Below are 27,018 nucleotides of genomic sequence, written 5' to 3'. Positions count from 1 at the left end.
TTGTCTAAGTTTGTCTTGTTCTGTGTCGTCTGTGATCTATTCTATTACTCGTTTTTTTTCTCTGTGGGTGTTTCTAGTATTTGGAAAAAGGGACCGGTGACCGTAGCAGTCTGGTCCCTTTAATCCCACAAACCAACCAACCAATCTTTGAACTTTTTCAATGTACTCTATCAGTCCTATCTGGTAAGGATTCCCCACCGCGCAGCAGTATTCTAAAAGAGGACGGGCAAGCGTATTATAGGCAGTCACGTTAGTAGATCTGTTACATTTTATATGTGTCCTGCCAATAAAACACAGTCTTTGGTTAGCCTTCCCCACAACATTTTCTATGTGTTCCTTCCAATTTAAGTTGTTCGTAATTGTAATACCTAGGTATTTAGTTGAATCTGCGGCTTTTAGATTAGACTGATTTATCGTGTAACCGAAGTTTAACGAGTTCCTTTTAGCACTCATGTGGATGACATCACACTCCTCGTTATTCAGGGTCAACTGCCACTTTTCGCATCGTTTCGATATTTCTTCTAAATCGTTTTGCAGTTTGTTTTGATCTTCTGATGACTTTATTAGTCGATAAATGACAGCGTCATCTGCAAACAACCGAAGACGGCTGTTCAGATTGTCTCCAAAATCGTTTATATAGATAAGGAACAGCAAAGGGCGTGTAACACTACCTTCGGGAACGCCAGAAGTCACTTCTGTTTTACTCGATGACTTTCCGTCAATTACTACTAACTGTGACCCCTCTGACAGGAAACCACAAATCCAGTCACATAACTGAGACGACATTCCTTAAGCACGCAATTTCACTACGAGCGGCTTTTTTTTATCTGAAATCCCTTGTCAATAGCACTCAATGCTTCATGTGAATAAAGAGCTAGTTGTGTTTTACAGGAACGATGTTTTCTAAACCCATGTTGACTGTGTGTTAATAGACCGTTTTCTTCGAGGTGATTCATAATGTTCGAACACAATATATGTTCCAAAATCCCGCTGCATATCGACGTTAACGATATGGGCCTGTAATTTAGTGGATTACTCCTACTACCTTTCTTGAATATTGGTGTGACCTGTGCAACTTTCCAGTCTTTGGGTACGGATCTTTCGTCGAGAGAACAGTTGTATACGATTGTTAAGTATGGAGCTAATGCATCAGCATACTCCGAAAGGAAACTAATTGGTATACAGTCTGGACCAGAAGACTTGGTTTTATTAAGTGATAGGAGATCCCATCAAAAATCCAGACCTAGTTGCTTCAATGAAATGAAACTATATGGTTCCAGATACCTTATCAAGTCTCAAACATCTTCATGGTTTTTTTTTTTTTCGTTTGCAACCTGTAACCGCGTAAGTAACGTGCAGCCCTTTGTGGCTCGCCATCACAATTTTTTATTAAAATATCTTTGTGACTAATGCCCTTTTGGCATATTTATTATTTTATAAATTACATATAAGTACTGCCAGTCTTTCACGATGATTCTGTACTTACGCTCTGTATCATACGATTTTAGTCATAGTTCTATGACCATGTTATAGACCATTCTTTGATTTAAATCCTGAGGAAGACACTCCTAGCAGTGTCGAAACCCGGTTAATTCGTTAAAACAGTGACCGAGGGCTGTTATCTTCCGATTGTATCTTCATAGGTATTTGAGACTTCAAAAGGTTTCCAGAACTATATAGTTTGTTTTGATTTATTTTTAAAAGTAATTTTCATATGATTGCTATGACCTTATGATGGTGTTTTATCTTTTTTCGGTTTAAATGTTTGCCACATTCAAAGGAACACGTAAACATCAAAATTGCACTGGTTGTAAGAGGTAAAACGTTTTCCCATCTGAACCTAACTGTACTTTGGCAGTGAAGTTAGATACTTCGGTCTTGATTGGTCAGATTTCAGTTATTTAGTTGTTGGTTAATATTTATTATTAATTCACCACTTTCAAAATCACATGCAAAATTGACAAATTGTAGACCAATGTTAGTGTTAGTCATCAAAATTATTACTGTTGTTGACGTGGCCTAGACTCGTAGAAAAAATCTTGTACCTTACTAATTCTCTAGCAGTTTCTGACGTACGCTTTCTGTTCAAAAGGATAAAACAAATATCGAGCAAATCCTATACGGCTTCGCCACTTCTGAACAAACCAGAAAAAAGGTCCAGTTTTCAGACGTTGCCTACTAACCCGCTTTCAACTCTTCCACTACTGTTCTCTAAAATATTTCTCAAATTAAACTGAAATATCTAAATCAGCGTCTGAGTATTGAAACGCTCTCTTCTACATCCTTTACCTCGTATTAACATACAAGTCCAGAATATAATTCTTGACGTGCTCGATGTGCTGGGTCTGGTTTAACTCTCTTGAGAGAAGAAAATAATCTTACAAACGCACTCCAAGCGTAAAAAGGAGCAGCGCTTTGATTCTTTACCCTTCGACCACGTATCGGTGCCAACGCTGACGCCAACATTGAACAATATTTTTTGGCCAGCACCCACACATTTTAGCCAACAGTCAGTTGAATTCGTATAGAGCCAACGTAAACATGTCTGACGTACAGATCACTGCGAGGGCATTTGTAGTTTTGAGCGTGAATAATATTGCTCCAGTGTTCCTGAGACATTTCGAAGAACTCAATTTGAAAATAAATAGGACGATGAAGAACGAACGAGCGAACGAACTAACTAGGTTTCGAAATGGCAAAGACAGAAATCAAACAACGTTGGCACCGATGTGTGGTCGGGGTATCGATAGTAGCGCAACGTCCTTTGATGTTTCTCGAAGCACCGACAAGCAACGGAGTCGTACCAACATGGGGCCAACGTTTGTTCCAGTTATGTTTCATCAATCCACACACTAGACTGATACTCCTAGCGCCAATGTGTGGTCCGGCCTTACAATAATAACAGCAGTCTTAAAATTTTGCGGCCAGCTGTAGCTTTATTTTATTTTTGGGGGGGGGGGGGGGGGAGGGGGGGGGGCGGCGGCGCTAAGGCGTTGACACCCAACAGCATCTTTGGCCCATGTTCTCGTTGATCATATCCTCAGCTCTCTGAAGCTGTGAAGTAAACATGCAACATAACATTGCAGTCTCAAGTAATATACATATGAACACCCCAATTAGTACTTTACACAGTTTCTCACAACAAATATCGGCGGCTCGACATTCCGATGGGTGGAAATGTGCAAAAAATATAAACACTGAGATCTGTAGTGCAAAGTGGTATTTAGCTTCAAGTAGTTACCTTTTTGACATATTTTACTGCTTTCTGAAGCGTCATTTTGTTCTGTGTCCTTTAAACCACTTCACTGGTCGCTTTGTCTTGTTGAGCAGAAACTAAGCGACAGTTATATTTTATTCGTTTATTATTTTTAACTTTGTGAAAATACGATGTACTTGTGCTTTTAGATACAACTTACTTCGTCAGGTACTTCAGGTAGTTGACTGGATGTAATATTTTCCACTTGTGTAACGTGTTACTTTGGATGAAACAATACAGCATGCAATACTTAGAGGAGAACTTGTTTAAGCAAGCTTAGAATGGCGCTTCTCTTCCTTGACAACTAAACCGTTTTTGTTTGGGAGAACGTCCGGCAACTTTCACAGATTGGTGTCGCTCTGTTCAACGGCACTTTCCACAGGAAATCTGCGTGAAATGACATGCCAGTTCCTTGAAGCAATTACGGTGCAGCAGAAATAACTGAATTCGTAGCCTGCCGAACGGTTCGGCGCCGATAACAAAGGTTTCTTATATCAGTTCGGTGGTTACGTGAGCTTTGGATTAAAATAGTTCAAGTGAAAAGGTTCAAATGGCTCTGAGCACTATGGGACTTAACATCTGTGGTCACCAGTCCCCTAGAACTTAGAAAAAATGGCTCTGAGCACTATGGGACTTAACATCTATGGTCATCAGTCCCCTAGAACTTAGAACTACTTAAACCTAACTAACCTAAGGACAGCACACCACCCAGCCATCACGAGGCAGAGAAAATCCCTGACCCCGCCGGGAATCGAACCCGGGAACCCGGGCGTGGGAAGCGAGAACGCTACCGCACGACCACGAGATGCGGGCTAGAACTTAGAACTACTTAAACCTAACTAACCTAAGGACATCACACACATCCATGCCCGAGGCAGGATTCGAACCTGCGACCGTAGCGGTCACGCGGTTCCAGACTGAAGCGCTTAGAGCCGCACGGCCACACCGGCCGGCCAAGTGCAAAGTATTTGTTGTGAATGAGTGAAACAAATTTATGTTGTTCGAATCAGGTGGCAAGATGCTGGGGTGAAACTTTATCATTGTTATTGTTATTACTGCTATTTTTATTGCAGGAGAAAGATAATGTTACTGTTTTTCATAGAACTCAGAACTCCCAGAAATGGAACGTCCTAGAAAATTAGCTACTACCTACATGCATTATTATTGTTATTTATTTAAGAAAAAGATGTTGCCTAAATGTATAAATGCAGGCATTCGTACCTGACGTAATTCCGTATTCGTTGTGAGTGTAGATATTATTTTGAAAACATGCTGGTTTATATTCACTCTAAGCCAGTTTCTCTCTCCCTCCGTAATCAACGATGTACCTCAGAGATATATGAATTGAACAGTGCCTGGAAGTACGGAGAAGCATCCAGACGTTTAAAGTTCTCCAAGAAAGTCCAAAAGAAGCGTCCAGGAGTGCCCCCAAACAATCCCAATATCTCCATCAGGAATAGATTATGGAAAAAGAGAAAAAGACAGACATCACAGATCTTCCAAGATAAATATCGAATGTTTCAGTGGGTTGATAAGAGGTGCCCGTTTATGAACTTTTCGGGGTTTTGGGGAGGAGGGGAGAGAGAGAGAGAGAGAGAGAGAGAGAGAGAGAGAGAGAGAGAGAGAGAGAGACAGAAACCGCGAGCCACTGATGCAAGATGATGTACAAAATCAGAAAGAAGCATATTGTGTAAGGGGTCAGACATGATATGCTAAGCTCAAGGAAATTCCCTCTATTTTCAGGATCAATTTTTTTCAGAGTATAGTTACGTGAAGCATAGAAGCATATAAGCTGATAATGCAAATTTGTGTATGTTGCAAAGACTAGCATTTTTTATGAGGTAAAATAAGCGATTAGGCTGAGGATTAACGCCAGGATTTAAATATGAATAATGTTTCCACGAGAACACTATCGGGCTGTTGTCTTTTTGCACAATATTTCGACATCATAAGCCTGTTGACATCGCCAGGTTCTGGAGCAATGTGGTTGGGGAAGTGGTTGAGATTAATTTGGAAGAAAATTTTTATCATTAGAGGTCGTATCTTAAAAGCAATAAAATAACGCCAGAAAGCTCAATTAAACCACAAGCAGGGAAAGTGGCCACTGACCTACTTCCTGGACACCAGTCAGCAGACCGCATACAGAACGGCTTGGAATGGGCGATGAGCACTCGGGAGCGGACGGCATACCGGACACCGAAGCGAGGACCACAGGAAGGTGAAAGGAAGGATGAATGGAAGAGATGTCCACCTGACGCTTCAGTACGTCAGGGAACACCTGATGCTGAAGTTGTCGAAATATTATGCCAAGGAGACACCAGAATGGTGGAGCGTACCCACGAGAACATTATACGTCGTAAGTGCAAGCAAAATATGTGATATTCAAACTTTAGGCTAACCTTTACCCACTTAACCAGTGAGCCACAATCTGACCTACAGTACACCACCACTGGCGATCCGTTGGTGACGATAAAAACTTGTTAAACGAGAACGTATTATATCAGCTTATTATCATAATACGAGGGTGAGTCAAATGAAAACCCTAAATATTTTTTAAAATATTATTTATTGTGCAGAAGTGGCACAAAGCTGTATCACTTTTCTACATAATCTCCCCCACGCTCAGTGCAAGTCCTCCAGTACTTTGGCAGTTAGTCGTAAGAACTACAGGCGAAGAGGATTCAGAGATAACTGCGGAACTTGTTATCTATCAAGTCTAACTGAAGCCGCAGAGCGCCCGGTGCATACCATACCATACCATTCCTGTTCACTCCATTTGGGTGTCCATTCGTTGTGGTGATTATGACGTTGTCCGTCACTGTGGGGTGATTGTTGTTCGTGGTTATGGTGATGGCGATGTCACGATGTGGCTTTCACACCCCGTTCCTTAGAGATGCCTACAACACTACATCCCGTAACTGCAGTGTGAGAGACTGGAATGCTTACACAACTAACTGTTGTGATTAAAAAACAGGCAATAATGTATCGATTAGCTCCTAGCGATTCCCAGAAGCAAGTGTCCCGTTACCGTGACGAAGACGTGACCGTGGAGGTCGTGCCTGCCGTGTACCGCTGCCGAAGACAAAAAGCGCGCCAAGTGAGCGGCGGTTTTGCCTGTGCGAGCGATTGAATCTCGCGAGGCGAATGACGCAGCAAGTGCAGCGCTTCTTTTTGTAGCGGCCGTGTTGTGTTGATTGTGTGACGTCCCGGCGCCGCGCCGTGCAGCGCCCAGTCCCCAGGCTCTAGTCGCTAGTCGCGCGCGCATCGCCGGCCTGTGCACACCTCAGGGCCGCCGACACCACTGGCCATGTTCGGCCACAGGCAGCACCGGCCCCCAGTCAGGCTTCACCCCCGCGCCGCACCCACCCCCGCTGCTTCCGGGACGTGCAAAGCCTGGTGAGTGCCGCCTCTGTCTGTGCCTCTACTGTCTACGCATCTCCGGTGCGAAATGTCAACACCATTGTGGTGCTTCTCCTCCGTCGTTCCTCATGTTGTTGTGGTAGCGGCGACGGTGAAAGGAGGTGCGGGGGGGAGGGGGGGGGGGGCGGTTGCGGGCGGGCCGCGAGAGGTGGAAGAACAATATTACTGCATAAATCTCATACGAATTTGACTGAAAGTGTGACATCTTCACTGAGATGAAGAGATCCCAATACTGTTCGTAGTATGTTTTCTGTCTCGATCGCAAAGAAATTTTAACAACATATGACTTGTTTCAATACCGTATACATCATCATACATAAAATGATCCGCTACGAATAAAACATCATTCTGACCACAAAGTACTGCGTGTCGCATAGAGTAATGTATTAGTAATAAATAGGCAGCTGAAAATTGCAAAGCACTGCGGAAGCGCACTATCTGCTGCTTACTATACTGCAGTTCACATGACGTCCTATTCGCAGCCAAGTCCTTTTTATGCCTGAGACTGATTTCGGTCAAGACAGGACTTTTTTACATTATTATTCTAATTTTGTAATTCATAACAAATTAACTGCTTACTAGCCGAATTGAGATGTAATGCAGGATATAGTTATTTATTCTGCCCCTTTAGTGGTCCGCACTGAGAACGGATGTATCTGCACACTTCTGTAGCAATTTTTACCCGTGTTTGTGCTACACAATGACGAACAAGTTAATTTTTATGTTGTATAAATTCACCGTTAAAAGTTGTTAATTGCTAACGAGTGAACGCTTCACAAATTCACAAAACGCAGCGCGTTTTTTGTTTGCCACTTCTATTACTAAGATTAATTTCGCAGGAGACATTAAGAGAGAACAGTGTGACCTTCAACTGCCCGTATTATTATTAATACATCATTCTGTGTTACACAGACTTTCATAATGGCTTTTCGTAGGTGTTCTAGTTGTTATGTGACGTTGTTGTGTATCCTCTCACTTAATTTTGTCTGTTTATCTCAGAGTAAACACAGGATGGTGTTAACTGGTTAATACCAAACTAATTAATCAGAGTAGACAATATTTCGCCACGTTAACACGCACACCTAGGAAAGCGTCACAGAATAAAGTACCACGCAGAATAATGTGTTAACAATAAATAGGCACCTAAAGATGACAACACGCTGCAAGAACGTACAGTTATGAAACGTTTTTGTAATTAAAATGGCTTAAGCAAAAACTTTTCCTGTTTTGTAAATTTCGTAAGACATTCCATAACGTCAACCAATAATGTTGTAAAACTGTTTAATAAAATGTTTAATAAAATGTTTAATAATGCGAATGCTGTATGACGTAAAAAAAGCATATCAATGTAATGAACTACACTAGCGAGGCTTATTTGGCAGTCTGTGAGTTATTTTCATGAGAACGTTTCAACCTGAGACCTGTCTTAAACACACTGTATATTGTTACATCTGAAGACATTACATTTTGTAATGCAAATGACGAAATTTGAAACTAAAATTTTTAAACTGTTGCAAATATCAGACGTTTTAAAGAGAGGAGTCATACATGCAGACCCATAAGAACCCAACACACGATATGTACGAGGTAGAGAGAAATAGTCAGTTCAAGTTATTGTGCCAAACATTGTCCTTTTTGGTACGTCAATCATTAATTTGCATCTGCTGTAATCATATTTAAAATTCAAAACTAAGTACTTCTATGTGCAGTAAGTGAGTCACTTTTTTATATTGAAACTCTAGCAAAAGATATTTTCTCTTCCTACGCAGTGGTAGAGAGAGTTTGCCAGAGCAGTGGTGCTTGCTAACTTTCAGGGGGTAAGCTACCCAATGTTTTCTTATTCATGTCAAATTCCTAATTTAGGAAAATACGTCCGACGTCTCAGGTGTCAATCATATAACGTAAAAGATACCGTGATGTCGAGTGAGCGCTCAACGACAGCATTCCATTCACTAGTAGAACTTCCGTTTCAGTGCTGTACATTTTCAGAGACTAAGCCATGTGAAACATTTAATGCTGTTTATTAACCAAACGGTTAACGAACTGACTGACTACCGCATATTGTTTGGGATAAAAGCCAACATTCATTTCCCTTAGCTTGCTGTAAAATCTGTTCGCCGTATGCGCCAAGTACTTCCTTTTGTTAATAGCAGCTCATACAAATTAATGCCTGTCCAGAGAAGGCTGATGCAGAACTCTTGTGCTTTTGTCTTCTGGCTAAAATAAAAGTATTGAATTGACATCTGTTAAACTGCTGTGATAGATCATATTGAATAAATTTGTTTTGATGGCCTTCGTGTCCTGTAGTACTCAGCCATTTCGTTGAGTTTAACATTCTCGTGTCCCGTGAGGGGAGAAGATGAATTAATACCCCACGCCCCGGTATTATCACCGTTCACGGTCGCTAAAGAAATGAGAAAATGTCTTTAGTTGCATTTTTCCTTACTTCCATGAGATCGGAGTCTACATCTACATATATTTACCCCCGCAAGTCACTATGCAATTCGTGGCGGTTGGAGGCAGTTTGTTTACAATCTTAGGGTTTGCTGTTTCTTTGTAACTTTCCAATTTGTATTCCATTGAATCAACCTAGCTCTGTACGGAGCGAGTGGGAACTCCCTTCTTTGTTCGTCAGAGGATGCTAGTATTCCGTTTCATGTTCATATATAGTTCATATTATTTTGCTTCTCTGTAGTGAATCTAGTCTCTGATGTTGTAATGGATGCTGAAGAGTAGATTCTCATACGGGGTGCAGAGATCAGCCGCAATATATTTCCGCTTAATGCCATGTCGACTTTCGCAACAATACATCAGCTCGGAATAGCAGAAACCATTCGCTAATTTCATCCACAAGCCACCCTTTTATGAAATTGGAATGTGATTTTTGTCTTTACGAAGCCATAATAAATCTCGAACAAAACCTTGCTGCCTTTGATGTAACTAGAACTACAGTCGATTATCCAGGGTAATGCACTCCTGAGATTGCGTGGATTTCCCAAAAGTACGGATAATGCAAAATGCACGTTTTGTTGCCGAAAACTGCTGTTCAGTATATTTACAAAACATGCCACACGTAACATTTGAAAGGCCGCTTTATTACTTTTTGTACTATGAGACTCCTTACCCTAACGAACAGTCCTATATTTTCTGTGGCGGTAGTTTCCGATAGGATATTGAAGTGTGAGTGAGACAAGTACACGTACGACTGATAGAAGAAATTGTGTGTCATAATATTTAACTCTATTTTGAACAGATGGTCATTCTTATTGCGTTCGGGGTTTTACGCCATTATAACAAGAACACGCAACGATGCGTGATGAAGAGGTAAGAAACTGCTTTTACCGAGGGATATTGATCGTGTACACATGGTTTTGTACAGAGCTGTAATTACATTTTAAATATTCATTGAGTTCCTATGTTTTGTAGATTGACATCGTTTATAACCATAAAGGGTTTAAACTTGACAGGTCACGTCGCCTGACATAGTGACGAGTACAGTATGTGAGTAATCTTATGTTTCTGATTCGGAGTATACAAAGTGTTGCTGTGTTGTCCACATAGGTTGTTTGTCCTCTGTTGTTAGATGCCGGTCTGGCGAATAAATACTTTTGATATGCCGAGTTCAGGATGTGCAACAAGATGTCCATCAAATACATACATGCTGCGAAGCATCGAGCATGAAGGATACCACTTTGTGTGTTACTCTCCTAAAACAGCGGGTCGGAAATGACCCATCTTTAGCTTATGGGGATATGGTTAGGCAATCATTTAAGACGGTAAATCAGGAAGCTCGCGTGTCACGGGATTAAAAGCAGAAACATTAAAAGAGCGTGATGGTTACGTTACTTACGCGTTCAAAACACGTTAATTGTAAGCATCTAATCGGAAACTTTCGTTCTCTGTTTTGATATAACGTAGCTTAATGAGTGTAAACGGTGCGTTTTCTATATACATATGAAATATTTTCTCATGTCTTACATATATTCACGCATTGCCGATAACTGATACCTGAAATAGTATTTCAGCCCGTTTCTTTGAAAGAGCGGCGATCTGTAAAGGCTTTCTCGTAAAATATGAGTCATACTGCAGTGCTTCACTGATTACAGTTGTCTGCGTCATTTTCTTGGCATGGAATGACGAAATGTTCGTAGGTCGCCGCGATAGTTGCTGTTCTGGAATGCGACAGACTGCAGGATTGACCGAACCGGAATAAAAACTTGGGGGTTCGAAGTGTCGCTGTTACAACGGCACGCTCCCTTCTGGCTCTTGGCTTTGTTGAAACTGCTCACATGTGCTCAGACTTCCCAAGGTTTTAGTGCGATCTTTGTCAGCTTACATGAAGTGCATAGCTGCGTTGAACGAGTGCGTGCTTGAGCAACTATCACATTTCATTCCTAGGAAAAATAACTATTCCCATCTAGGACGTACATTTTTAACAAAAAGAAACGAGACTGCACGTATTACTAAGGTACTATGTATCTTGGAGTGTTAGAGGTGACTGTCTTTCTGACCTTTAACTGTTTTCTCATTCTGCGGAAAGTTCGGGAATATTGCTAAGAGCTTTTCTGCTATACTGTTCGTGTAGTGTTCTTCCGTTCAGCTGGAAGGAGGGAAAAAAATTGACGATATTCCGGCGCAGCATCACGGGAAACTACATTAAATAAATGTTCTACGCAGTGGAAGCAACGGATGTAGAAATGGAGAACATTGGTCATACTTCGAAGACATCCCTCCCTCAGTGGACATATTTGTTAAGCATACAAATGTGTAACACTATTATCGTTTCTTCTTGGGTGAGATCTCGCACAGATCTTCTGGCGGAATGCCAGAACGGTATGCAGTAAATTGCTCGTCCGCTGCTACGCAGTTGATCGATTTCGGATAAACTTGTCATTGCGTAAGGACACAGTTAAATATCGAGAAACAGCGCCCACGAATACGCCATGGAACATACTTAGTAATGCGAGCAGTCTCATTCCTTTTGTTCTTTTAACCCTTTGTGAGCGTAACGCTTAAAAACATATTCATTTCGATGTTCACAAAACTCCCGTGCTCCTTTGCCATACCCTGTAGCTTTCCCCCCTCGCAGAGTCAACAGGAAGCTACCAATGCAGGACAAGCTGATGGAGATGTTCGTAGTCCAAGTTGACATGATTGCTCGAGAAGTTGTGGACACACTACGAACTTACAAGAATTCCAAACACTTTAATAATTCTGGTGATTTATATGCAACAAAATTTTGGAAGGTTATCACCTTTAGGTATATCGCTTAATGTGTTCTCAGTGAACCTAAATCCAGTACTTGCTTCACCGGAGCGTTCCACTTTGTTCATCGTATGACTTTGGGGGTTTGCAACTTCCGTTTGGAAAATTTTCCATTATAATTAAATAGATGCCATGTCTGAATGAGCACGACAATTCGTACGTTTCTTTGAAGACATCAGTGCGCAACAACTCTGCTTTGAAAGTGTTGCAACACACCGTAAGTTTGTTTTGCGTCAAGATTGTATCAGAGGAAATTGCGGTTAGGCAAGTTCCCAGCCCTCCTAGAATAAGCGTCGCACTGTTTTGGTTTCGTTTGTTTTATCCTTCAGAGGGCAGCGTTGAACCAAAAACACATTACACATTAAAGTTGTCTCTTTAGTTAAGCATTATACAAATCTGCATGCCATGTTCAGAGGTGTGTTTTATTTTGGTCTATCTCAGCGCTACTTTGTAAGGAAATCAGGGAGTGGCCCATTGTCCAAGGCGCCTAAATTTGGAGACCGGAACTTCTTTTGCTCCAGCCGCATGGCGGCAGTTGTATATAAAGAAGCAGAGGGGCGCGGGAAGTGTCTAAATATAGCTCGTGTAACTTCCTTTCTTTCTTCTGGAGCGGGGCTTTCGGTGACGCATTGGAAATTTACAAGATAAAAGGCACGTGGAGGATGGGCGTTTTATAACGCACCACCGCGTTAGCAAAATATCCACAAGCTGTCGTGAGTTCGATCAATACGTTTTTAAGGCCTGAATTTGTTTTATTATGCTCATTTCATGTTTACGATGATGTTGCTGAGGAAAGCAGTTTGTCGGAGGAATAAATATACATCTCTTCCTCTGGGAAGAAAGCTCCTAATTTTTACTGACAATTACAGAGAGCGAATTGATGCTGTAACGAGGAAATAAAGCTACTTAGCACAAAACCTGAAGATAGTTTTCCTGGTGTCAACTTCTACGATTTCTTCTTCATTCGGACCGATGACCGTAGCAGTCTGGTCCCTTTAACCCCCACAACCCCTGCTTCATTCGATTAAGCTCCGTTACCGCCAAAGTCAACCAGACACTTTTATAGCGTTTGCTGCGGTAGTTACATGTTAGTGCAGCCGCTTTAATTTCTCCTGTTCTCACTGTTTATGCTACGTACAGACAAATTATGAATTTTTCTGTGGTTGGTTCCCTCCGAATAGTGTGGGCAACGAATAAACAATTTTAAACAAGCCACCATTTACCAAGCACTGCTTGTTATTCATATAACTTTCCCCACGGAATTAGCAAAATTTTCTACGTTATCATCTAAAGGACGCACTGCAGAGTCCTTAAGATCACTAAATCAGTGACCACTTGTATTTTCTACTGCGTTGTGATAGATCTCCACCCACCATTCAATTTCCTGTGCTCGTAGCAATACAGAGTGTTTTTCAAACTGGTCAAATGTCACTACGTTATCTATTTTTCTTTAGCATTGTTTCCGATTTTACGGATCTAATTTAAAGTGGCTGTTTGTTCAGTCTGGAGTTTTCAATTACCTTAATGGCCGAAAGACTCGTCTCCTGGCTCCACGACGCCACCTTTACTGGTCAAGATCATCCATACTTACTTTCCATCTTCTTCCATTGCCTTCTTGACACACACACTGTAAAATCGAGGCAAGAAGATAATTCGTGCACACGACCAGCTTATTAACGTGCAGTGTCTACCCTTCGTGTTTTACTAATGTGTATGCGTGTTGCTAACTGAGATGGATATGCCGAACCAACCCAACGTTTACGTAGCAGGACGTGGAAAATTATCTAAAATCTATAACTAAATGCACGAGATCTGTCACGGGGAATGAAGATTCACATCTTTCACTGTACAACAGGCGTGTTATTTCACGTATAAATAATGCCATTAAGAAAGGTGTTCAGGAAAGTTATCGGCTGGTTGCTGTTATCCGCTGCTGACTGGAAAAATCCACCATCTTTTCTCTTGGTAAAATCTATCGTAGGTGTCTTCATCTGACCAATGTACGCGATATATAATTACCTGCTTAAACGCCCTTATCTCAGCCACAACACGTTGTGTCGATGATGCTTGTAGAAATGAGAGTTACGTACATAGCGCCGAAGATTGCATACGTCGGCCGTCAGTGTCATTACCATTAGGAGTCACACGCTCTTAGTCCGTATAGACTACACCGCGATTAGGAATCAAACCTAGGACATTTGCACTCAGTCTTATGGTGAGAATCTGTATGCCACCACTCTCCAGACCTACGCTGAACAAATATTATTGATGCAGATTCTTTGAGTCGGACTCGAACGAGATAATTTCAGGTCGAAGAGCGTGACAGTGCTTGTGTGTCAGTGATCACCAGTAAGGAGGGTGGTGGATGTGTATTGCGAAAGGCTGAAATTGACTTTTCCGTCAGTCGTCAGTGTTTACAGTCAGTCAGTGATCATAATACGTGACACATACTGGTCTTGCGTGCTGTCTCCGTGGAACTACTGCAGTTTGTTTCTGGCCACACATGACGATGGATACAGTTCTCGTCACCTTTCCCCAAAGTGTGTTTGACTCAATCAAGTTTCGGGGTCCTGACGTACTGTATCTATGTAAAAATTTCCTACTTGAACCGTGATTCTGATCCCACGTTAAACTGTAGATAACCTTCAACTGGCTGAATAATCTAGTCCGCTATCGGGGGAAAGCAAAGACATATCACATCCATTAGAGCGATACTTCGTAATGCTTTGTGGTATTAAAACCAACCCTCAAGTTTAGACATTTTACGTACTGGACAGTTTTCTTGCTGTAGTGATATATACCATCTGTGTTCTACACACTGCAAAGGCCGCATTAACTGCCGAAAATGTATACTGAGTGATTCGGAACAAACCGCAGGATACGATCCCTAATATGTAAGGTCTACTAAACATTCCTTCGGAAGTGCTTAGTTTCTGTACTGGAAGCTGTTTCATAATACCACCGGCTTGTGGAATCGGTCTTTCCTCCAGTTAGATTCAAAACGAACTGTATCTGAACCTCTTCCGGGACATACTGCCTGCTCTGCTCGAAGAAGTGTATTCGACGATATTGAACGATCATGATGGTCATTTAGCATTCTGACACATTCTTCTTAGATCGATGTATCGGACTTGACGGTCGAATTGCGTGGCACGCTGTGTGGTCGAACCTCATTACCTGTAATAGAAATGTAGCCTATATGTAGACACCATCTGAGAAGTACAGAGGCTGAAATACCTCCATTCGGCTACAGACTAGTGTTTTGGAAATATTGTGTAACTACATATTACGGCGTGTGCATAAATGCCATTGGGAATCACATCAAACCGCTCCTCCACTTCACATGGGACTTGGAAGCTGTGTCATATTAACAGATATGACTTGTAGCGTGGAAACCATTTGTTTGAACATAGATCGTCGTAACGGATGCCGTATTTGTTCCTCGTCTTCTCAGGGACTGTCTCCCGCCTCTTTCGTATAGCCAGTCCTCTTGTGTATTAATGAACACACAACACACTACTGAAGTTTTATTTATAAGTGAGCCTAAAGAAAAGATGTTCGGTTTTAGCATATTGCAGGTTGAGGTAGCCAAGGTAACGGACGTACTCACTGAAGTTTTTGTATGACGAGTTACTTAGCGCTGGCACTTCTTTCGTGTGTTAAGTGGCTTGGTAGACGTGTGGCTGAACTGGGTTTTGCTTGTTGCAGCGGGGGCAGCGCGTCTGGCGGAGTGGTGATGGGGAAACCCCCTGTGGGTGGCAGGCCTGCGGCGCCAGCTGCCGCTACTGTCGTCGTCAGGGCCAACGCGCCGCCGCCCGCCACCAGCAGGGTCGCCGTCAACGGCTCTCTGCCGCACCACGAGGTCAACAGGTAAATACCTGCTGCCGCTGCTCTAGCATAGAATCACAACCCTAGTCATGCTCATCTGCCTTTCCGCAGCCTATACGGAGACATAACGTTAGACATGAATTTTCTTTCAATGCTGATGGTGGAACAAATTTCCATCGTTAATATTTAGTCGGCAACGGTGGGAGATATAGTTACCGTCATCTATGTTGTGTTCATCGAACCACCCTTGACACAATTTACTGTGCGAGGTGACGCAGTGCTTAAGACATTGGACTCGCATTCGGGATGGCGGTGGTTCTAATTACCATGTGACCATCCAGATTTAATTTTTGCGTTGTTTCCATAGATCATGTTAGGTAGAAGCAGGATAGTTCTATTTTAAAATACGAGTGCAATTTCCTTTCCTATGCTCCACCTAAACTGAATTTGTTCTCCGTTTTTCATGCCCACGTCGTAGATGGTGAATTACCTATTAAATTTGTTTTTCTTTGCCTTGTATCAGTTCATAATTCCTCACATTTACATGCCCCACATTTCTGTGTTGTGGTTGTAAGTCTAGACAAAACAAAATAAAATTCAGTAATAGTATACGAAATGAAGGGGAATACAATGAAAAAGGCAGCAAAAATCCTCATAACTTTCTACACTATTTCGCAAATGGAACCTGGGTATACCAACCGCGTCGCGTAGAGACTGTATTGGAACCGACCAGGATGCTACAGGTACGTAAACGTTGCTGGTTTTGTTTCGCTCTTTAAACGCGATTATATCATATGTTGTCAAAATATCCACGGGTGTGCTGCCGGTCTATAGTGTCCAACGGGCACAATATTTCGGCGATCATACATGTCGCATCATCAGGTGAACTGACCGACTGAGCTCCTGTGAACGTGCCGGCACGGAGATCCGTACGCTATGGCTGCTCAGAGGGAACTGGGTTCGGTCGCGGCGGCGGCCGATTTAAATACCCTCCGCCCGCGGCGCGCTCCCTCTGCCGTCCGCGCCCCGCGCCACGGTCGCGCGGTGGAACAGATTGCGACGGCGTCTGAGATGACGTCGGTGTGATGGCTCTGTCCGCCGTGTGGTCGTCACAACTATACGTTTGCTCGATTTACTCTTGATTAACCCAATCGCTGGTTCCCAAGCCTCGCTAAGATTATAGCCACAGTCACGGTTTATGAGGTCGTCATTGGTGCGAATTTCGATGGCCTCTCTAACAACGCTGTCCCAGTATCTCGACGTCTGTACCAGAATCGTTGTGCGGTCATACTCCATGGCGTGATTTTCCGACAAACAATGTTCAGCGACCGCCGACTTGCTCGGATACATCAGTCGAGTGTGCCTCTGGTGTTCACGGCATCGATCCTCGACGGTACGCATCGTCTGACCAATATACGACTTGCCACATTGACACGGAATCTGGTACACGCCGGCCTTCCTCAAACCGAGGTCATCTTTGGCGCTCCCCACCAGTGCACGAGTTTTATTCGGAGGACAAAACACAGTTCCGACCCGGTGTTTCTTCAGAATGCGGGCGATTTTCCCCGAGAGTGCGCCTGTGTATGGAATAAATGCAGTGCCTACCTCCTCCCTCGTGACTTCATCCATCTCAACAGGTTGTGCTGCAGTGGTTGGGCGTACAGCACGTTGAATCTGCCACTCTGAGTACTCATTTTTTTCGAAATACAGTTCTCAGATGTTCCAATTCCTGGGGTAGACTCTCTGCGTCAGAGATAGTACGCGTCCTATGTACTAGAGTTTTAAGTACCCCATTCCTCTGTGAAGGGTGGTGGCAGCTGTCTGCGTGCAAATACAGATCAGTGTGCGTTGTCTTCCGATACACCCCATGACCTAGGGTGCCGTCAGCCCTTCTCTTGACCAAGACGTCAAGGAAAGGTAATTTACCCTCCGTTTCAGTCTCCATAGTGAATTTGATGTTGGGGTGTATGGAGTTTAGATGTGTATGGAAGTCAAGGAGTTTATCCATACCATGTGGCCAGATGACGAACGTGTCGTCCACGTAACGGAAAAAGCAAGTAGGTTTCCATACGGATGACGACAGGGCTTCCTCCTCGAAGTTCTCCATGTACAAACTCGCTACCACCGGTGAGAGTGGTCTACCCATGGCGACTCCCTCCGTTTGTTCGTAGTATTCTCCATTAAAAAGAAAATACGTGGAAGTCAAGACATGCCTAAAAAGTTCAGTGGTCTTCTCGTCAAACTTCTGACTAACCAATTCTAGTGACTCTCGCAGGGGTACCCTCGTAAACAAGGAAACGACGTCAAAACTCACCATGATATCTGACTCATCCAACCTGAAGCTATCAAGGGGTTTAGCAAAATCCACGGAATTACGGATGTGATGAGGGCATTTACCCACATAAGGACTTAATATTTCCGTCAGGTATTTGGCCAACAAATATGTAGGTGCCCTGATGTTGCTGTCAATGGGGCGTAATGGTACCCCCTCTTTGTGAACCTTCGGGAGTCCATATAGCCGCCGCGACCGAACCCAGTTCCCTCTGAGCAGCCATAGCGTACGGATCTCCGTGCCGGCACGTTCACAGGAGCTCAGTCGGTCAGTTCACCTGATGATGGCGACATGTATGATCGCCGAAATATTGTGCCCGTTGGACACTATAGACCGGCAGCACACCCGTGGATATTTTGACTATCAAATACGCCGGGAGAAACTCAAGAATCATATCATATGTTACTTGTGGTCAAGCATCTGTACTGTGAAGAGGGCAACGGAAGCAAGTGGTCGAGTGTTACAATTAAATTTCATTTGAGATTCGACGTATCGAAGTTGATTATCTTCTTGCTCTGTCCGCCATTTGCCCTTCGAAATCTTAAATGGCAGGCTCCGCCGACGTTTATAACCCTTGCAAAGACACACACTGGGTTACGGCATTGACCGTTTCATAAAATAAATCTCAGCTCTGTTGTAAGGCATAACAATAACCAGTGAACTCCAGGATCCGTCTTGCTTTCATCCTAATTGTTTGGTGGTGGGCCAAATATTATTTAACGAATAGTTTGTTCTATTTCTTGCTAGATCTGCCAAAGTGCTAGTTGTCCTGTTGACTTACTGTATATGTAACGTACCCAGTGAACTTCTCGCATTCTAAAATTGTTGTTTTGCGATTACTATCTTTAAAGCGAAAAACTCTCGCCGGCCGGGCTCGCCGTGCAGTTCTAGGCGCTTCAGTCCGGAACCGTGCAACTGCTACGGTCGCAGGTTCGAATCCTGCCTCGGGCATGGATGTGTGTGATGTCCTTAGGTTAGTTAGGTTTAAGTAGTTCTAAGTTCTAGGGGACTGATGACCTCAGAAGTTAAGGCCTATAGTGCTCAGAGCCCATTTGAACCATTTGAAAAACTCTCACGCAGCTTGTCCTGTGATTTGAATCTTGCGCAATGACGCATTTTTCTCCCAGCTTTACTAGAGTTTTTTGTGACCACAACCAGAGAGGGTTGTAGCGTAAGTGTTGGCAAGTATAAAATCATTTATAGGAAAAAATCACAATAAAAGTAGTTCGGACAATGATTTTGGATTATTTAACAATTTCCACATAGGTTCAATACCTCTAGCTAACGGATGGCAACATATGAGTTAAATAGAACGTAAGAAAGAGAACTCGGCAAGGATAGAGAATCATACACAGGGAGATTGTGTATATGCAGTCACAGATAGAGCACCGAATATAATACAGGCTCATTAAAATTTTGTTGAAAGCAAAAAACAGGCTTCCTGTATTCGAAGAACTTCATGATATAATAAAACAGGAGCACATATCGATTCCTGGCTGTTAGGGAACCGCAATTGCTTTCGCGCAGAGATCTGCTTTTAGAGATTTTGCTGTCAGTTGGACATCTACACTCCTGGAAATTGAAATAAGAACACCGTGAATTCATTGTCCCAGGAAGGGGAAACTTTATTGACACATTCCTGGGGTCAGATACATCACATGATCACACTGACAGAACCACAGGCACATAGACACAGGCAACAGAGCATGCACAATGTCGGCACTAGTGCAGTGTATATCCACCTTTCGCAGCAATGCAGGCTGCTATTCTCCCATGGAGACGATCGTAGAGATGCTGGATGTAGTCCTGTGGAACGGCTTGCCATGCCATTTCCACCTGGCGCCTCAGTTGGACCAGCGTTCGTGCTGGACGTGCAGACCGCGTGAGACGACGCTTCATCCAGTCCCAAACATGCTCAATGGGGGACAGATCCGGAGATCTTGCTGGCCAGGGTAGTTGACTTACACCTTCTAGAGCACGTTGGGTGGCACGGGATACATACGGACGTGCATTGTCCTGTTGGAACAGCAAGTTCCCTTGCCGGTCTAGGAATGGTAGAACGATGGGTTCGATGACGGTTTGGATGTACCGTGCACTATTCAGTGTCCCCTCGACAATCACCAGTGGTGTACGGCCAGTGTAGGAGATCGCTCCCCACACCATGATGCCGGGTGTTGGCCCTGTGTGCCTCGGTCGTATGCAGTCCTGATTGTGGCGCTCACGTGCACGGCGCCAAACACGCATACGACCATCATTGGCACCAAGGCAGAAGCGACTCTCATCGCTGAAGACGACACGTCTCCATTCGTCCCTCCATTCACGCCTGTCGCGACACCACTGGAGGCGGGCTGCACGATGTTGGCGCGTGAGCGGAAGACGGCCTAACGGTGTGCGGGACCGTAGCCCAGCTTCATGGAGACGGTTGCGAATGGTCCCCGCCGATACCCCAGGAGCAACAGTGTCCCTAATTTGCTGGGAAGTGGCGGTGCGGTCCCCTACGGCACTGCGTAGGATCCTACGGTCTTGGCGTGGATCCGTGCGTCGCTGCGGTCCGGTCCCAGGTCGACGGGCACGTGCACCTTCCGCCGACCACTGGCGACAACATCGATGTACTGTGGAGACCTCACGCCCCACGTGTTGAGCAATTCGGCGGTACGTCCACCCGGCCTCCCGCATGCCCACTATACGCCCTCGCTCAAAGTCCGTCAACTGCACATACGGTTCACGTCCACGCTGTCGCGGCATGCTACCAGTGTTAAAGACTGCGATGGAGCTCCGTATGCCACGGCAAACTGGCTGACACTGACGGCGGCGGTGCACAAATGCTGCGCAGCTAGCGCCATTCGACGGCTAACACCGCGGTTCCTGGTGTGTCCGCTGTGCCGTGCGTGTGATCATTGGTTGTACAGCCCTCTCGCAGTGTCCGGAGCAAGTATGGTGGGTCTGACACACCGGTGTCAATGTGTTCTTTTTTCCATTTCCAGAAGTGTATGTGTGTTTGCTGTTGACCGTTGTCTTACCCTTAGTGGGCACAGGAGGCACACAGTTATTGAATAAATGAAAGCGACATTTTTCCACTGACGCTGTGATACTCATTAAGACTTCTTAACAGTTTGATTTAGTTGTGAATTTGTTCTGAAACTCGTTCATAGGAGTGTCACCTTCGAGCTTTCCTTCATAGATGAGTAATCATAAAATAGCAACTCCTCTGCACATAGTTGTATTCCAGTGTGTGTTTATTTATAGTTTACTAATGAATGTGATAAGATCGTATAATAGAAATGTGACAGTATCAAAATAGTCCACAGGAATAACACAGTTCAAGTCGAGAAGTGATAGATGAAGTCGGTATGTGTTTACCTTCACTTGGTTGCAATCTTTGGAATCTGTTGTGTACTCGAAAATCGGCTTTGAGCGAGAAACCTAGGTTGAACACAAGTAATAAAGTTTTGTTAAACAAGACAAAAAGAGTGCACACCTCCACGTCCGGTAATTGCGTCCTTCCTGGTTTTTGTTTTATGGTCACAAGGTCGCGGTCCAAGTCATATATCTCCGCCCACAGATTCGGCTTCCTACGCTGGAGAAAGGACCATCAAGAATACAATGACTCAGAAAACGATTACAGTCTCAAACAAGCTCACCAAGCCGGACAGACTGTGGACCTGACAGACTGTGGACCTTAGTGCTACTTAAAGCAAACAACACCAACTCTTTCCATGTACTATCTCGCAACACACGGTCGGTGCGACTCCGCGGTCTTGGCGACGGTCCGATGACATCTGAAAGCGTCACGAACCGACCGTATCGTGGATACGTATAAACAGTTCGGCTTGCTGAACGTGTATGAGATGATAACTGCTTTCTGAGTCGTTGCAGCTTCTGATGTGTCTAGCATTGGCAGACGAAACGTTAGCCGGAGAAACACGCCTTGAACCAAGGCCTAGTGCACATAAAACAAAAATCAGAACAAAAAATTGTTATGTATAGTTAATGCTTATTAAATCAATTTTCGTGCGCTGCCGTTGTTAGTTCTTAACCATGACTTCGTACGCTAACATGTAGAACACGTTATTTACAATAGGTTTCACAGTCACAAATTTGTTGAAGGAAGGCTATCTAATAGGCTGTGATGCTTCCCTGTTAAGTAAGTATTTTCCTATTATTTTACATTCACACCTCTGTATTCAAATTTCGTGTCGGTGGTTTTGTGCACGTACGCTGTCATTGACTGTTTTCTAATGCGTACTGTTGCAGCTCAAGATAAGCCACAAGATTTTCTACGATTTTATCAATACTGTTTCAGACTTAAGCGATTCAGTGAGACAGACGTAATAAATTTGCAACTTTTTATTTACAACGTGGGCCTTGTTGTCGTCGTCGTCGTTGGTAAACACTTGAAAATGGCTTTGTAAGCAAAACCAGTTGTGTATAATGCGTGATAAATATTGCAGCGTCAGTGGAAAGAATTTCGCTTTCATCCGTAACCCGAGTGTACTAAAAGTGGAAAGAAAGGAAAACTGTGGGGAGCAGTATGCAGCTGTAGTAATGACAGTGCCAACAGGGCAGATTTTGAGTGCACAGGTGTTTGTGAGGGGCGCGTGGAATGCCGCGGCGACGAGGTCCGGTGATGGGCGCGACGCTTTGCGCCCGGCGCACGTGGAGCCTCGGAGCATCCGTCATCGTCGCGTCCGGCGTTACATTGTAGGTGTACGTCAGCCTGTTAGCGCCGTATTAGCATACGGACCTCCCCGCTCCCGCCCACTGCACCTGGCCCGCCTGATGCCATGTTAATTTGCTACGGAGTACGAGCAGCAGCTCTACTGTTGCGAGGTACGCTAGCGTTGAAAGTCAAATAATACCATCGAAGCGTTGAAAGTCAAATAATACCATCGAACTGCCATATTTGGTAACACTGTTTGAGGTTTCCTAAACGGGCCCCCCTTCATATTGCACGTGGAAGGATGAGGATTTTAGTCGTCATAGCTATCCACCTCTCCTTCCGGACTTTATTTTCTCATAAATCTCTCTCTTGTAGAACTGGGGGGGGGGGGGGGGGGGGGGAATTTCTTTTGTGCGTCACATTTTTGGGAGCGAAAATTGTCCAACTAGGTGACAGTAATCATTTTACATAGAAAACTCATCCGTAGTGGACGTGTCACGTTTTGTAGTGCCTTAAATGGAATCTGCACATTCTACTTCCTACAAATTGTCAATTGTAACCCACAGCACTTCAACAAATAAATTTTTGGATAGAAATCATAAAAACAAATGTTTCTTATAAGGAAAAATCTCTCTCTCTCTCTCTCTCTCTCTCTCTCTCTCTCTCTCTCTCTCTCTCTCGCACACGCACACGCACACGCACACACACACACACACACACACACACACACACACACACACACACACACACACAGCCAAAGGCTCCTACTTTCGCTCATGTACTTCAGTGACTTTGCACCAATAACATTACCATATAAGTTTGTTTTGTCCGGAACTGTGACGAATGTGACGAACATTGCCGTAAACAGTAAATCAAGTATACCTCTTGAAACAGCGGTAATGAGTTTTTCATGGACTTCAATAAATGGTCCTAGCCAATTTTTTGTTCCTACACTTCGAAAAGTTACATCATATGTATTTCAGCACTTACGACAAGTTTCCTCCAGGATATATCTAAAATACGTTAAGGAGATAGAACCAGCTGTCAGTGTTAAATTCCTGGAATTGTAACTCCACAGTAAATTTAATTGCGAAGAGCATACTACAGAACTTCGTAACACTTAGGGGTGTTTTTTTTTTTTTCAACGTAAATGTTTCTGGAAATACCAGCTTCTTCTTCTTCTTCTTCTTCTTCTTAGCGTGCCTGTCCGCTTCGGACGTTGGCGATCATTATGGCTATTCTCTCTTTTTCAGTTACAATGCGAAATAGTTCTTCAATTCTTCTTCGTCCCGGCAGTCTCTTTCCCTCGAGTTTTCCTTGCAGGATACGTTGAAGCAGCTCTTTTTTTTTTTATTTCCTCATGAAGTGGCCAAGGTATTGTTGTGCTTTTGTTAACTCGATGTAGGACCTCGATGTTTGTCACTTTTTGAGTCCACGATATTCTCAACCCTTTTTTGTATAGCCAGAATTCAAAGGCTTGGAGTGTGGCAGTGTTTGCCTTTGTAAGGGTCCATTTTTCCGCACCGTACAAGAGAACTGAGAACACCCAACAAGTGAGGATCCGCTTTTTTGTGTTCATGATGATAGTGACTCTTGAAGGCTGAGCTCATCGAGTTGAAAACACTCCTCACGTTTCCGATGCGACACTTAATCTCCTGCGAGTTGTCCCATGCTTCGTTAATGACGGCGCCCAGTTACGGGTACTGTGAAATACGCTCTATGCTTGTGCCAGTGGTGTACAGATTCACACCTCGAATGTTCTTCCTGCTGATGATCATAAAATTTTTTTTGTTTGTGTTGATGTCCAAGGCATATTTCTTGCTTTTCTCCGAAATTTTATCACCTTCTGCGGTCCTTCCATTGTATCCTTAAACACCACGGTGTCGTCTGCATAACGAAAATTGTTGAGTGTGACCCCATTCACTGAGATTCCTTCTTCCACGTCAAGTAAGGCTTCTTTGGATATGTGTTCTGAATACAGGTTAAAGAGTATCGGTGATATTGTACAGTTCTGCCTGACGCCACGTCGTATTCCCACATGTTCTGATTGTTTTTGATCTATTATCATGACTGCAGATTGGTTCCAGTATAAATTGGCTATTATTCTTAGACTTTTCCCATCAATTCCTCTTTCATTTAGTACTATCATATGTTAATGCTTCACGCGATCAAATGCCTTCTGATAATCAATAAGGCATGCAAATACACCACAATAGATGTCCCTACATCTTTGGAACAATACTTGTACACTAAATACTGATTCTCTTGTGCCAACTTCATGTAGGAACACGAACTGGTTGGGCGCTATTTGGTCTTCACAGCTACAAAAATAAAAACACTGGAATATTCAGCTTATGTTCGTTCCATATCACCACACGGGATCACTTATTAAAACACTCAGGGCAGGCTAAATTCTTCAGTATCCAGTATGAATTATTCGTGTGAGGAACTCAAGAACGTCCTTCAGCGGACTGTTCAAGGAGTTGGGGATGCTGCTGCTTCCTTATTGAAATTCGTCATAGATATTGTACGTCTTTTACAAGCCAATCGCTCAGTTCAGTGAAATAAGAATGATCTTCACAAAGTTTGAAGTCACCTGATTTAGTTAAGAAAGATGTCCATTATTTACAAACACAAAAAGCTTAGCTACGAATAAATTTATTTTTATGACGGGCCTAGAGGATTTACTGGTGGTTCTAGTTCATTGGTGAGTTTATTAGTAGAACCATTTGTTGTATACACTGATCAGCCAGAACATTATGACCACATACCTAATGGCCGGTACGTTCACCTTTGTCACGGATACCAGCGGCGACGCATCGTGACATGGAAGCAATGAGGCGCTGGTAGATCGCTGGAGGGATATGGAACCACATCTGCACACACAAGTCACCTAATTCCCGTAAATTCCGGGGAGGTGGCGATGAGCTGTGACGCCATGTTCAATCACATCCCAGATGTTTGATCGGGCTCAGATGTGGCCAGTTGGGGGGACCATCACATCAGTTGGAACTCGCCGCTGTGTTCCTCGAACCATTCCGTCACACTCCTGGCTTTGTGGTGTGGCGCGTTATCTTGTTGAAAAATGCCACTGCCGTCGGGAAACATGATCGTCACGAAGGGGTGTACTTGGTGTGCAACCAGTGTGTGATATTCTTTGGCCATTGTGCTGCCTTGCACGAGATCGTCTGGACACATGGATGCCCACGTGAATGTTATTCAGAGCATAATGGAGCCGCCGTCAGCATGCCCGCCCCGAGGTACAGGTATCAAGGAGCCGTTTCCCTAGAAGACGACGGATTCGCGCCCTCCCATCGGCATGATGAAGGTGGTATCGGGATTCATCAGGCCATGCGGCGCTCTTCCACTGCGCCAACGTCTAGTGTCGATGCTCACGTGCCGATTTCACTTGTAGTTGTTGACGTCGTCGTATTAATATTGGCTCATGCATGGGTCGTCGGTTGCGGAGGCCTATCGTTACGAGTGTTCGGTGCCTGTGTTTGAAGACACACTTGCACTCTGCGCAGCATTAAAGTCTGCTGTTAGTTCCACCACAGTTCGCTGCCTCTCCAGTTTACCAGTCTGCCCAGCCTACGACGTCCAACATCTGTAATCAAGGGTGGCCGCCCAACCCCACGACGTTTGGACGTGATATCACCGTGGTTTCGCCACGTGTTGAAGACAGCACAAAACTCCTCGGACACCAGACAAATCATGCAGTTTCCGCAACGCTGTTGCCAAGCCTCGAGGTCATCACAAGCTGCCCTCGGTCAAACGTAGATACATCGCGCCTTCCCCATTCTACACATGTACAGCACGCTCACTGATACTACATGCACAGTGCGTGTGTCTGACTAGCAATCATTCCTAGGCAGGTGACGTTGCTATCGCCTGCACGTGTTTATATCGATAGCAGGTGGGTGGTCGTAATGTTCTGGTTGATCATTGTATATTATTAGTGATATGAAATAACATGTTACGTTAACCAGACATTCGCACATCTTCAATGCAATAATGTGAAAACTGTAAATAATAGTTGTAAACAGGTTTCCGTTTGATGGTGTGGGGCTGCAACGGGCTTAGATTCTTCTTATATACTGTGAATACACTCACTTCCGGTGTTTCGTGTATCAGTACACATTCCACGACTAAAGGGGCCATAGAGATCAAAGAAATTTCAGACACAGAGGTACACTACAAGATCCAAGACAACATTTCTACACTTAAGACAGTGATTATATCTGGCAGCGATCATAT

The 27,018-nt window shown here is 43.8% G+C and overlaps 1 protein-coding gene across 3 annotated transcripts in view; it reads left to right on the top strand.

Annotated features, from left to right (window-relative positions):
* LOC124612872 (WD repeat-containing protein 47) overlaps nucleotides 1–27,018 on the top strand; it is a 692,566-nt gene that overhangs the window by 413,979 nt on the left and 251,569 nt on the right. For all 3 annotated transcript variants that reach the window (XM_047141309.1, XM_047141311.1, XM_047141310.1), the window contains one exon: nucleotides 15,650–15,811. In XM_047141309.1, coding sequence (XP_046997265.1) covers nucleotides 15,650–15,811 — 162 coding nt within the window. The remainder of the gene's footprint in view (nucleotides 1–15,649; nucleotides 15,812–27,018) is intronic.

The sequence above is a fragment of the Schistocerca americana genome, chromosome 4 (genome assembly GCF_021461395.2).
Source record: "Schistocerca americana isolate TAMUIC-IGC-003095 chromosome 4, iqSchAmer2.1, whole genome shotgun sequence".
Taxonomy (NCBI): domain Eukaryota; kingdom Metazoa; phylum Arthropoda; class Insecta; order Orthoptera; family Acrididae; genus Schistocerca; species Schistocerca americana.
This window is presented reverse-complemented; position numbering and strand designations above follow the sequence as displayed.